The following is a 12542-nucleotide window of genomic DNA, read 5'->3' as shown; positions in this document are numbered from 1 at the left end:
ATTTACGGAGCAATGCCACCGCTTATGTAAAGTACCGGTTCGCTTCCTTGTCGCACAAAACGATCCCGCTCGTGATCACCCCGTCACCTGGTTGTCCTGGGTCCAGCAGCCCAAACGTGAAAACGATTCGCTCCGTCCATGGCACGAACCAACTCGCGGGAGCTGATCGCCCCATCGCCTGGTTGGTTGGGCCTGGTCCAGCAGCTCCCACTCGAGCGCTACAAAGGCCGGCCCAGGTAAATATCCCGTGTGCGGATCGATCAGTACGTCCCAGTGTCGTTTAGATTCAGGTGAGCGAAAAGGAAAAGAGAAGCTGCAAACGATTTTTGAGTACAAACCGTGTCGTACTTGATTCTGCTCAGCATCCCCTATATAAAACATACACGGTAAGGTGTTCCAGAGAAACAACTAGACGACTTTGATGTGTTTTCTCCACAGCGCCGTCTCGTTGTTCCGCGGCTTCTGCCGACCTGTCAACCCGCATGAAATCCAAATAATTTCGCTCATGTGCTCGAGATTGTTGTTCGCTGGAACAACTACCGCCCACCTCTCACCGGCAGCAAGGCTGCTGCGACGGGCAACAGTCGTTGGAAATTTGTTCCGGTTCTTTGGAGGTAGGCAACAACGGCATTATAGAGGGAGTCAGATCCGGTGGAGCTATGTACTTTTTTAAACACTAGGTCGTAGCCATGCTTTAAATTAATAAGGTTGTTACCGGTAACTTGTTACAAGGTGATGTAAACCAGCTAACAGGAACCGAAAACATCAAGCAAAGCAAGAAAATGAATGAAACACAGCTTGCGCTTGTAGACCATTGTCCAGCCTAACAATCCGCCTAAAGAGGCATCGAAGTTGGTGAAGAAGACCGTCATTAAGGAACTCGCACCATCGTCAACCTCGAGAGGCCAAGCCAAGCCCAAGCATCATATGTTTCCACCTCCAATGAAAGCTCCATGTTTTCTCGCCCTAGATCGGAGGGCGCCGTACCTGTCGGAGGTAGACAAGTTACCACCGGGGAGAAGGACTCCGAGCACTCGCCTCGCCACCACCAACGAACCTCACTGCCATCCGTAGCCCAAACCACAACACACCAGACCAAGCTGCCAGGAGTAAGCAAAGATGATGCCTACCAACCTCCTCGGAGCTCATCCACCCAAACCCGCTATGTCAAAATGGCGCCTCCAACGAGGGAACGACACCGTCTAAACCAAATTTTTGGGTTTTCACCCGGGACAGATATGGAAGGGAGGGCGGGGATACAACCTCGATGTCGCCTTCAAGAAGGATAGTGGCCCCGTCAGCGTCGTCGACGTCGTGGCCACCACCGTCAGCCAAGGGTTTCCCCAAGTCCAGAGCCCACATCCGACCACACACCACCACCGGAGGAGTCTCTGGGGCCGGGGAGGTGCGATGAGCACCGCAGGAAGAGCGAAGTCTTCGGATCGATGCTAGACGTCCATCGGGGTGACCTCCGCACTATGCCTACACCCGCCGCCCCTTCACCGCCCGCACGGCCGAAGAACGCGGACTGAAGCACCGGCAACCGCCTCCCGCCGCACGGTCAACGTCGCCCCACCCTGAGCCAAGGCCGCCACTCTGGATCCATGGCCCTAGCCCGGTCGCCGAAGGGCACATAGACACCAACCACCACTCCGAAGCACCGGCGAGGCCTTGCCAAAGAGGGGGGCGGAGGGAGGAGGGCCGTCAACTCCTAGCGGTGGAGGCCACATCAATTTATCCCACATCAATTTGTCATCTAAATTTTATTTTCTCACCCGTTGCAACGCACGGGCAAATTTCCTAGTCTATATCTATACCTAATAATAAAGGAGCTAAGGTTTCTGCCAAAAAGTTTCGTCAACGCTTTTTTTGGGACCGTTTTGCCCTCCCACCAAAACGCATAATACTACAGATGCCACATACCGGTTCGTTCGGCCGCGCTCGATGGAAACGTAATCGGTCCTCACACACCCGTGCCCGACCCAATCTCCTCCGCTGCCGTAAGCCTCTACTTATGCACGCGCCTGGCCCTGTCGTCTGTTCAGCCTCGCGTCAATGGCGTGGATCCTCGAGGAGCCTGCACAGGATTCATCCCCCATCTTCATCACCTGAATCCTTCACTACATGAAGAAATTGGCCCCAAATAGAGGCATCTGAGGCATGGCGCGCAGCAGACCTTCTGCCCGCATCCCGGTCCTCCTCCGACCACTGCGGTTAGGCGCTCTTATGTTGCGACAATGAAGGCAGCCGATCCGAACTCCTGCCCAGCTTCTGGCAAACACGAACAACGCAGCGCAGCGGCAACGAAGGCCATCGCCAACGGCCGGTCAGCGGCATGGCGACGCCCTCCTGGCTCTTTCCGCGCGCCGCTGCCGGAGGAACCCACGCGTCGTCCCCTCCCCTGCCCCTCCGCACGCACGCCCGTCCCGAGGTGTTCCGCTGCTCACGAGGTGCTCCGTTTGGAGGCGATTGGGGAAGAGCCTGGAGGATGGTGGTAGGGGATGAGGAGTGCAGGCGGAAGATGAGTTGCTCCTTGATCTGGATTCACCGGTTTCTCCTCTTTTCCGGCAGCAATCGATGGGGGAGGCGCTGGACGGGAGCAACATCGATGAGGTTTGTTCCTTGCTCTCCCTCTTCAACGACGTGTACGAGGATGGCCATAGCTCTTTCCAGCCAGGAAGTGCAAGCAAAATTTCCTAGCAAAAATAGTACCAATAAACTGTAGCAACACGGATTTCAACGGTGAAATTCTAATCGAACCAAGCAGCTCGAGAGAATCGACTCGATCTATAGAATCAGTTTCATACTAAAAGTTCGAAAACCGAAACGAAGCAAATCCATCTACTTACCAGATAATACTGTCGCGCAGGATCTAGATAGTACGCCTCGTGCTATCTAGCTCCGTATTATGTATGCCATCATTCACTGAGTTCTTTGACTGTATCTTCCAAGAAAGACTGTATTTTCGAAATCTAATACTGTATAAGAACGATTGTATGTTCGAGCTTTGACAATATCTTCCAGGTCCTTCCGCCGAGTTATTTGACAGTATCTAAGGACGACACTGACATGTAGTGCCTTGAGAGGGAGACTGTATCTTCCAACGATGGAGTATTTAATCAATTCTTCAGTGTTCATTGCATTCAAAACTCAGGAGCATTGCGTCGTATAATTGGGTTGCTGAGGTACGTCAATTACTACTATTTTTGCTAGGAAATTTTGGGATATCCTGAAACTGAACTAAGTTGGCAGTGCAAAAGTTAGTTATGATTTATTGATGATAGATAGTTTCGTAGAATACTTTACATGATTTTATTGCGTGAAGATGTCGTTGTTTCTTTTGTGAAATAGGTGCAGGCTGCAGTGGAATGTCATTCAAAATACATAATACTGCAAATTGCCACTACCGGTTGGGTTTGCTTTCTTTTTCCCGAACCTGCGCCCGAAAGAACGCATCTACCTCGCAATTCCCCCCAGAAACATCTCACCGGGGCAGGCGGATTCCCCGCAGAAACATCTCGCGACCACCTTCATGCACGGCGGTACGGAAGCTCCAGGCCGGTTGATGTACGCGCAGGCGAGGTCGAGGATGGCCTAGAGGAGGAGGCAGGTACATGGCGCCGGGTTGCAGAGGTGGTTAAGGACGCGCGGTCGACGGCGGTCGAGGCCAAGCTCGTGGAGGCACACAGGCACACACGAGGACGAGGAGGTGAACGGCGCCACACAGAGGTGGGGGGGGGGGGGGGGAGGTGGAGGAAATCGGTGGCGACGCTCGAGGGAGCGTGGGAGATGAGATATCGTCCAACTGCGTACGCTGAGAGCAGAGTGGTGACGTTGGAGCGAGAGGAATGCATGGCGCCGAGGGTCCAAGCTGGTGCAGGCAATGGGGACTCCGGCGTCGGGATCTTAAACCAGGGGTGGTGCTCGATCGATCCTGATTTCATAATTATCCACTTTGATTCGTGTGTTATATGTGAAAGTGTATGATTTTCTTGTGAATGTATTTTGCATTGTTCCTACACGTATTCTTTTCAAATGTATTTTATGAACATTTTGTACTGCTTGTGGAACATTTTGTGGTGTCGCACACTTGCGTGATGGCTGCTCGAGTGCGTGCACTGCTGGAGATTCGAGTGCGCGCAGTGGAGACTTGGACTACTAGATGTGTTTGCGAAAATTGACCAAAGGTAGCTAGCTGCCGTGTGTTTGTGTCCTTGCAGAATTGTGTTTTCTAATCAAATCTAGCTTCAGGTTTAATTTGTCTTTAAAATCATCTTCTAATTTATGCCAATTTATAATATGCAGATTTTAGTAAAGCTACTTGGTTTTTGTTTTGCCGGTCTCGAACTCTCCATCGGCGCCACCACCGTACGGTGTTGCTCGGCTCTTAAATAATGTCATCGGCTAACTCGCTCCACCTCCACTTCTTGGGCTATCAACTCAAGGTGTACCCAGCTAGCCCCGAGAATTAAATAAATTCCGATCAACAACATCACTAGCCTAGATGTAGTTGTTCACGTTTGGTGGACTTTGTTGCCCGTCTTCGTCGACCGGTCGATCGTTACTCGAAAGCTATCACAGCTAGGTTCTCAATCAAGGTCTGCTAGATGCAACTAGGAAGCAAACTGTGTTCAACGACCTCACAACGAGATCACACAACCCAAGCAATGCACGACTACAAGTGCACCACATCAAGGTGACATAGTTGAAACGGAACTTGCGTGACCACAAGCGCAACAAGATCGTGTCTGCTTCATCACTCAATCGATGACTATGGAGGCGGCTAATGTTGGCACAAAGAGTAGCTGCATTCGTTCCCAAGAAACAAAGTGTATATGTTGTTTTATTTTATCCCGATGCAACGCACGGACACTTTTGCTAGTACATCAAATTGCCACAGTACCGGTTTGTTCTGTTTTATTCCTTCGGGCCTCCGCTTCCGGAACGATCCTTCTCCTCCGCCCGCCGAATCGATTTCTCCGCGCGTGCGAGGACCCGTGCGAGCGCAGCCTCTGAACTCCACCGAGCTTCACCTGCGCCATTCAACGAACCGAAACTGGTCGAACCGAAACTGGTCAATAGCAGAGCGGTCGGCGAGCTGGAGTGTAGGCGAGAGGGGATTTGGACCAGCAAGCGGTCGGAGGTGGCGGCGGACGCTAGAGGCAGCATAAGTGGTGGTCCAGGCGGCAGGAGAGCGCAGAGCGGGCGGCGAGATGGAGTGTAGGCGAGAGGGGATTTGGACCAGCAAGCGGTCGGCCCCCTCGGCGCACAGAGAATTAGCTTCTCGGACAAGTCCATTACGACCAAGAACAGCTTCCATCAGCCGCCCGCACTCAATTATTAGCGATTTGATTCAAGGAGGCAGCGGGGATTCGACTTCCCCTGGGGGTAGGGAGTATTTTGAAAGGAGATTAATCATAGATTATCAAAAATCCTAGAATAAATTCTTCCTGGGTCGATGCCCGAGCGGTTAATGGGGACGGACTGTAAATTCGTTGACGATATGTCTACGCTGGTTCAAATCCAGCTCGGCCCAAAAATTTAGGACTTCGTGAATATGAACTAAATCCTTTTGATTTTCTTCCATTCCATAAAATAAAATGTCAGATCTCTGATCTATAGAAATAAAAGATAAAGAAAAAAGGGAGAAATTGGATTTCTAACCCATATCTCTCTCATTCCTTTCTTACAAACAAAATAGTTTTTCTTATTGAAGGGTGAATTATTATCCATTTTTAGTGAGAAAAAATCACGACATACTAGATTATGTCACTCTCACTATAACCACCTGATAATATGATTCGTCTATTTCTTAGACCTGTTCTAATAGGGAAGTCCTATATCTTAAAATTAATTCATCAAGTTGATGAGAAAATTCATGGGCGTTCGACTGGGCCCTACTCACTTGTTACACAACAACTCGTTAGAGGAAGAGCCAAGCAAGGGGGACAACGAGTAGGAGAAATGGAAGTTTGGGCGATTTCGAAAAAGAACTACTAATCCTTAACTTTTCGAGGAATCCTTCATCAGTGGTTGTGAATGACTGACTTTTTCAATCCTTTCGACCTTGGTTCCGGAGGAGCAAGTCAGAAAGGTTGAGAAATAGAACCATCTGATTTGAGCGGGCAGAGGCAACCCAGGGCTGACGTGTGCAGCGCGGAAACGAAGACGGCCCACGGAAGGCAGGAAAAAAACCATGGCGTTGACCAAGCACTGCCTGAGAGAGTGAGAGGCACTGACTGGCACAGAAAGCAACAACCGGATGTATGACCGTCCGGACAAGAACAATAAAGTACTCGCTAGCCGTTCACAACGGAGGTCGAGGTGGTCACGTAATAACCTCCCGACCAATATTTTGTCAATCTGCTCATTAATCGGGGAAGGTGCTAACTTAGCTCATGCATGCCTATTTTTTTAAGAGAGAACGAATATCTATAGCTTTCATGAATGTCTCTATATCTCCTCCGTATGATTATATAGAAACTGACTTAATGTTACAAATTGATAAAACAGTTTGTATCTTTTGCTCTGCCTGCTAGAGCTACCTTGGGTGATAACTATAGCCATCAAAAAGTCAACGGGTAGACCATTGTACGATGTGCAAAGAGTACCTCCGTGAAGGATAAGCTCGGTGTCATGATGGCGGCGCTCACCTATGTTATCACCTCCGTGTGCCAGCCAACTGTCACTTGTGCTGCAATAAAACTGTTTTTCTCCCGGTGCAACGCACGGGCACGTTTCCTAGTACTAATAAAGGAAGTAAGATTTCTCCCCAAAAAATTCGTCCGTTATGGAATAGCCTCTGTTAATCTGGAAAATTTACTAACCTGCCACCGCTTAAGATCCGTCCTCAGAGTCGGCCGCTTGTCCGTCGAGCGGAAGCCTCCGTAGATAGCGATATCCTCGCCTGGTTTGTGCCCATCCAGCAGCCCAAGATAGAAAGGCCGGGCCCGGCTCCATCTGTCCATTAATTCAGTCCGCCTGTTTCCATCCAACCGCACCCGGCTTCCGCATCGTCGCCATCAGGCCTGGTGGTCAGCTGGTGCCTGGAGCCCACCCGGCTCCTCCTAGATTCGCATCGTCGCCATGGGCCTGGTGGTCAGCTGGTGCCATCCTCGCGGTCAGGAGCCCCTCCCTTTCCATCCCTGAAATATTAGTACCACCTCGGTTTCCTATATGAATTCACATCAGTTTATATACGTCAAGTTTCTGGATATCAGCAAGCCACCTCAGAAAAATAAAAAGTAGCAGCACCATTCATTGGCCTAAAAGATTTAATGATGAGAAAGGAATTAAGCCCGCTACTATGGTGTGAGACGCGAGAACAGCCACAGACTGCCGTCCGAGATCTGGGAGGAGCGAATGAGCGCGACTTGGAGAAGCGGAAGACCACTAAGGTACTGTCGGAGGCCGCGACATTTTCCTGCTAGAACGTGAATAGGATAATCGGGTGAGAAAGGGGGCCACTGTAGGGTTTCAAGATTTTAATAGGATTTAACAGAAACATGCCAAAAACATGCAATATAATGATAGGATGATGTCATAACGATGTAAAAATAAAATCACAACCGAACCTAATAAGGGTATTAACCAAATTGTTGTAGTAATTTACTTACTAACGATTGTACGAAGTAAGAAACACAAAGTAAATGTACGATACAATTATTGCATGAAGTAAGTAATACAAAGTGAATGTACGATAAAGTCACACTTTATCATTGCACCCAATTCATCTAACCCGGTGCTACCCACGAGGCATATTGTAATGGAAAATGTGAGTTGTACATATGTTTTCTACTAAATTTAAGAACCATTAGAAAAATATTATGTGTACTAACTATAATTTATTAGAATTCATATCTTAATAAAATTTAAGAATAGGGCACCCCATTATTACCGTTTTACGGTATTACAGGTGGGTGCATGGATCGGCTTGGAATCTAATCTTATTAGGTATGATCATGTCAATAGGAGAAAATGTGACCAGCATCAGGGATGGTGACAAAGAGAAAAAGTGTTAACACTGATGGTCCTTTTGGAAAGTTTAATTATTTGTTTTATCCGGTGCAACGCACGAGCACTTTTGCTAGTGCTTTGATAATAATTAATTTTCTTAAGTGAATCCACACCTGGCAAATGTACAAGTGCACACGCTAGCCTGCGGTTGCTTGCCGTGTGGTGCTAGCTGCGCAAAGCTCTAGACACGGCGTGGCTGTCGTACAAGTCCCGTGCACTACCTAGTTGGATAATAATCTTGAAACCAGATAAGAAATAGGCTGTGTGACTTGCTTCCGTTCATGCCAAACAAACAAACGCAGGTGTCACATCCATATCATATCTCCCGTGGATCAACCACAGCGTCACGGCTGGAGAAAAGGAAAATGAATCCGCCGGCCACCAGCTTTCTCATTTCACTATCTTTCTACGCGCGCAACATTGCAACAATGGACACGTACGTTCGTAGAATCACAATCTAACGTAGCGCCGCCGCGCCATTGATGACCTTGTGAAGATTGCCTGCCACGAAGAGATGAAGTCCACTATCCCACTGCTGACACCGTACAAGATGGGCCAGTTCGACCTCTCGCACAGGGTCGTGCTGGCGCCGTTGACGCGGCAGCGCGCCTACGGCGGCGTCCCACAGCCGCACGCCGTCGTCTACTATGCCCAGCGCGCGTCCCCCGGCGGCTTCCTCATCTCGGAGGGGACCAGGATCTCCGCCGGCGAGCCGCCTGCCCTGCCGGAGTCCCCGTCGTCGTTCACGGACGTGCCCGGCATCTGGGCGCGCAGGAGCAAATGGAGGCGTGGAGGCCCTGTGGTGGACGCCGTGCACGCCAAGGGCGCCGTCTTCTTCTGCCAGCTCTGGCACGTGGCGGGCGACGTCGATCGTCCGGCAAAGGCAGCAGCAGGTGAGTCCGCATATGAGCTTCGACGGCCGACGCGAGGAGCTTTCGTCGCCCAGGAGAGTTGCCGAAGAGGACGCACCCCGCGTCGTCGACGGGTTCCGACGAGCCGCCCGGAACGCCGTCGACGCCGGCTTCGATGGCGTCGAGATCCTCGGGGCGAACGGCTACTTCGTAGACAACGGCGGCCAAGGAGAAGGAGGAGTCAACGGCATCGATAGCCGGTGCAGGTTCGCGATGGAGGTGGTCGACGCCGTGGCGCGGGAGGTGGGCGGCCACCGCGTGGGCGTGCGGCTGGACCAGTTTGACGCCACCGCCGAGGAGCACGCGCTGGCGCTCCACGTGGTGAGCCGGCTCAGCGACCGCGGCGTGCTATACTGCCACATGATCGAGCCGAGGGTGGACGGGCGGCGGCGCGTGTCCCGGCGGCTGCTGCCGTTCAGGGAGGCGTTCGGGGGCACCTTCATCGTGAGCGGCGGGTACGGTCGGGAGGAGGGTGATGCGGCGGTCGGCGAGGGGTACGCCGACCTGGTGGCATACGGACAGAGATCAGGTGACATGCCTATGGCATGTCACCGATGAACAGTGCCGTAACATGCACTCCAGGCCGTTGGATCGAAAATGAGTAGACAAGATCAAGCACTGTAGCGACGACTGTAGAGGACCCCTGTAGCAGATGTACTGTAGCGACGCACTGTAGATTTGTCCCTGTAGCGGTGCACTGTAGATTGTTCCTGTAGCGCTACTGTTCATGTTCATCTGGCCATCCATTTTCAATCCAACGATTAGAACATGGTTGCATGTCACAGCACTGTTCATCGGTGACATGCCTATTGCATGTCACCTGATCTCTGTCCGTGGCATACGGGCGGCTTTTCCTGGCGAACCCGGACCTGCCGAGGCGGTTCGAGCTGGGCGCGCCGCTCAACGAGTGCGACGTGGCCACCTTCTACGGCGCCGGTGCCGCTGATCCTGCCGTGGGGTACACTGATTAGTGATTACCCGTTCTTCGACTGATATCGAGCTCAATCTTGCGGTCGCCATTGGTGGTCGAGCTCGAATCTTGTACTGTATATATGTTTGTACATGCATCCGTGAAAGATCATTAATTTGCCGATTCAGTCGTGTCTGACACCACAACTCGTGATCTCTATGTTGCTCGGTTTAGACTTTTTTTATTTTGAGATGCGGTTCAGACTTCTCTCTACGTGTGAGGAAAAATGCGTCTGAAGAGGTTTCTCAGAAAATATTACGAGGACTAATAGGATCACTTAAATTTCTATGACAATTAAAAAGGTTTAGATTTCATCAAAGTTCTAAAATTTCACTTCAAACCATTTTTGAGCTTATGCATAAATCATAAGCAGGCTTATAGCTTTCGGTGGAGAGAAACAATGGTCGGTAGAAACTCATAGAAGCTAGTCTCCCTCCTCTTTAGGCTTCTAGAATTATGGCTTATTATATTATGGGCTTCTAGAAGAGAAACAATGGTCGGTAGAAGCTCATAGAAGCTAGTCTCCCTTCAGGCTTCTAGAATTATGGCTTATTATGGGCTTCTAGAAGAGAAACTATGGTCGGTAGAAGCTCATAGAAGCTAGTCTCCCTCCCCTTTAGACTTCTAGATTTATGGCTTATTATGGGCTTCTAGAAGCTAGTTCCCTTATGATCAACATGAGGATCACCAGCGGTGGAAAGAGGTCGGACACCTGGCTCCGGGACTGCGGGGAGTCCAGGTCTTGGAGGGTCTCCTCCTGTTCCTCCTCGTAGGGGACATAGTAGTGCTGCTAGTGCACCGGCGGCAGCCTATAGCGGCCACGGCTGCAACATGGTCTTCGTTCTCCATGTTCGTAGGTCGTACTCGTAGGTCGTGTGTGCGTATGAAGAGAAGGAACGACGGCAGGATTGGAGGACAATTGATGCCTTTGCACAAATAGCATCGGGCACAAACAGCCGGGCCTGCCCACAACTCCGCCAAGCTAGCTGTGTCACCGATCTCAGCATCCTTTATTTATCTGCGAACGAGGTGGTTCGCTGTTGATTAATTTCTACCATATCCTTTCTTATACGGTTTTTTTTATTGAGAATTATCTCCTTATACGTTTGATGCAGAGGCAGTTACGGCAACGTTGAACATAATCTCCATAAACAAATACCTAGGCAGAGTAGTTACGGCAACGTTGAACATGATCTCCAATTACGCGACGTCCGCCTACCATGCGCTGCCGAGCAGTAGCTCAACGACGAAGGCCACCAAGCGGCAGCCGTTGCCGGCTGAGGCATCAGCGGCGTACCTCCATGACAACTGCGAGAAAGTCTTCCTGGTACCTATCGACCCTATTTCCATCTTGATTGCACGTCTGTGCTTCTGTGTGTTAATGGCGGTTAACTAATGTGTCCGGATCTGAATGAGTACTCCGTCAATTAATCCATGCATGATGATGTGCAAATCTGCTTGTTTTGGGCATGCAGCACGTAATGGTCTGTTTAATGATGTCCGTCTTCTTCGCCATCTCTGCATCTGCTGTATGGCAAGATCGGCACGACGTGATGATCAACGCCATCGCCTACCTCTACTCCACGGCCATGATCCACCTCGTGCTAATCAAACGCTGGGAGAACGAGAAGAAGCAAGCGGAACTCAATGCATGCAGCGCACCCGGTACAGGGCTACACTCCATGGTACGTACCCCCATGATTAACCAATAGACATATTTTGCGTTGCTAGTTAACCGGGAGTCATTCATTCGTTCATACTTGTTCCATCATCCGTGCATAATTGGTTTGTTATTCGCTCATTTTTTTTCGATAATTGTTCTTTAAATGCAGTTGGCATCGATGATGATGCTGGTCGCCACCGGGGCCGTGATAATCTCTTTGGCGGTCGCCCTCTCCGTCTTTCGCCCTGATTGGCATGACTTGGTCTTCATTGCTATCATGGCCTTAGCATCGGTGGCGGGGATGTTTTGTTTGCTTGGATCTGAGGAAAGTAGTCGGAAGAAGGGGAGACGAGATAATTTTGAAGATGCCTCGAATCGAGTCTAGTATGCAGAGCCTTCCTTTGGTAGTTGCAGTATTTGATGTTTTTATTTGGGTGTATAAAATTAGAAAGTAAGACATGTACAAACCTCCCTTATTACAGAGGGTATCTTATCATGATCATATAGTCGAGAAACCATAGGGAATATCTCATATCAGTGAGTTGTGTATTTTGGCGACTATCTTATATAGAACTTCAAAATGCAACAAAATTCCACTTTTGATGTATTCGATCATCACAATGTTTTTCCCCAGCTTGCACCGTAATGTGTATAATCCAATATCCATGTGAGATATTTCAATTCTTTGGGCCAATGCTACATGAGATCAGTTATTTGTTCTCTCATACATTGTGCATCTATCTAAATATACTTATCTCTTGTCTCTAGTTTTGTGCTGAAACATGAATTTGATGAAAGCAAACAAGAAGTATGATAGGGTGATACACATGCTGATTAATTTCTGGAAACTTTCATTGATGGCCTTTGTGGATAATGTTTTGTCATGCACTCATGCAACTTACAGTTTATCATCCTCTACGCACCTCATGTTTCTTCATGATAATGCTTTTATGTGTATATTACCATGCCATTGATGCATGGA

The 12542-nt window shown here is 49.7% G+C and overlaps 1 protein-coding gene, 1 non-coding gene and 1 pseudogene across 2 annotated transcripts; all 3 read left to right on the top strand.

Annotated features, from left to right (window-relative positions):
- Positions 1-5452: 5452 nt before the first annotated feature.
- Positions 5453-5536, top strand: TRNAY-GUA (transfer RNA tyrosine (anticodon GUA)). The gene has a single exon. It is a non-coding gene; the product is annotated as a tRNA-Tyr (tRNA).
- A 2904-nt stretch (positions 5537-8440) lies between these two features.
- Positions 8441-10027, top strand: LOC127319171 (putative 12-oxophytodienoate reductase 2; annotated as a pseudogene).
- A 1028-nt stretch (positions 10028-11055) lies between these two features.
- On the top strand, positions 11056-12160 carry LOC127319225 (uncharacterized). Its single transcript, XM_051349458.1, has 3 exons — positions 11056-11224; positions 11373-11582; positions 11730-12160. The coding sequence occupies exons 1-3, from the start codon at positions 11087-11089 to the stop codon at positions 11943-11945; spliced, it is 564 nt and encodes a 187-aa protein (XP_051205418.1). The 5' UTR covers positions 11056-11086; the 3' UTR covers positions 11946-12160.
- The last annotated feature ends 382 nt before the right edge of the window (positions 12161-12542 follow it).

This window comes from Lolium perenne, chromosome 7 (genome assembly GCF_019359855.2).
Source record: "Lolium perenne isolate Kyuss_39 chromosome 7, Kyuss_2.0, whole genome shotgun sequence".
NCBI lineage: Eukaryota > Viridiplantae > Streptophyta > Magnoliopsida > Poales > Poaceae > Lolium > Lolium perenne.
This window is presented reverse-complemented; position numbering and strand designations above follow the sequence as displayed.

Bases quoted from the DNA above. Each gene is read 5' to 3' on its own strand.
- LOC127319225 (XM_051349458.1), top strand. From the start codon at position 11,087: ATGATCTCCAATTACGCGACGTCCGCCTACCATGCGCTGCCGAGCAGT. The intron at 11,225-11,372 runs GTACCTATCGAC...TTGGGCATGCAG, and splicing joins ACTGCGAGAAAGTCTTCCTG to CACGTAATGGTCTGTTTAAT. The intron at 11,583-11,729 runs GTACGTACCCCC...CTTTAAATGCAG, and splicing joins GTACAGGGCTACACTCCATG to TTGGCATCGATGATGATGCT.